This window comes from Sinocyclocheilus rhinocerous, unplaced genomic scaffold (assembly GCF_001515625.1).
Source record: "Sinocyclocheilus rhinocerous isolate Xijiao unplaced genomic scaffold, SAMN03320098_v1.1 scaffold50, whole genome shotgun sequence".
Taxonomy (NCBI): Eukaryota; Metazoa; Chordata; class Actinopteri; order Cypriniformes; family Cyprinidae; genus Sinocyclocheilus; species Sinocyclocheilus rhinocerous.
The window spans coordinates 1,998,567-1,999,437 of record NW_015641057.1 but is presented as its reverse complement, the minus strand read 5'-3'; the positions used below and the strand labels follow the sequence as shown (position 1 = coordinate 1,999,437).

The 871-nt window shown below is 54.4% G+C and overlaps 1 protein-coding gene across 1 annotated transcript in view; it reads right to left on the bottom strand.

Moving 5' to 3' along the window:
- Positions 1 to 783: 783 nt before the first annotated feature.
- The window catches only part of LOC107754523 (protocadherin alpha-3-like), a 6,546-nt gene continuing 6,458 nt past the window's right edge, over positions 784 to 871 (bottom strand). Inside the window, exon 3 of the mRNA XM_016571000.1 lies at positions 784 to 861. Within this exon, the coding sequence (XP_016426486.1) occupies positions 784 to 861 (78 nt within the window). The remainder of the gene's footprint in view (positions 862 to 871) is intronic.

Below are 871 nucleotides of genomic sequence, written 5' to 3'. Positions count from 1 at the left end.
GCATCCACACACTTTGTGAAAGTGCGGGGTGAGAGTGACAGGCCAAAGGGAAGAATTTGATTTTGGTATGCTTCGCCCCCGAAAGCAAACCTTAGGAACTTCCAGTGTTGAGGGAGGATGGAAGCATGGAAATAAGCGTCTTTGAGATCTAACGTAACAAACCAATCCTCGGACTGGATTTGAGATACTATCTGCTTGATAGTGAGCATCTTGAACCGAAGCCGTTTGATAGCGCGGTTCAGAAGACGGAGATCTAAGACTGGACGCAACCCCCCCATCTTCTTCGGAACGATGAAGTAACGGCTGTAGAACCCGGACGCTCTCGAGAGAGAGAGGCGGAGCACGTTCTATGGCCCCCTTCCTCAAGTAAAAAATCTACTAAGGGAACCAGCCTCTCGAGGCTGGCCTCTGGTGTTATTAGAGGAGCCAGTTCGGTGCCCTGAAGCGGATGACCGGCAGGGAATGACCGACCTGACTGCTGTTGCACCCTCACTCGAGGGGATGAGCTCTACCGTGCCGTACCGTCGCCGGGCGGCAGCTGGGAATTTTGCTTGTTGGAGCTCACTGAGCCCTGAAGCACCGAGGATGGCAGGGGTATCAGTGAATCTCCGTGAGGGCACTGAGGAGGATCGGGCACCATGGGCCTGGGAGCGATGAGGGAGGAAACATTGAAATGCCGCCGCTTGCTTCCTCGCCTCCTAAAACCTTTCGACGACAGTGTTGACTGCGTCACCAAAAAGGCCAGAGGGCGAGAGCAGGGCATCCAGGAGGAAGAATCTGACCTTATCTTGCATATCGGACAGATTCAACCACAGATGCCGCTCCGTGGCCACCATTGCTGCCATTGAACGGCTGATGGCTCTGGCCGTTT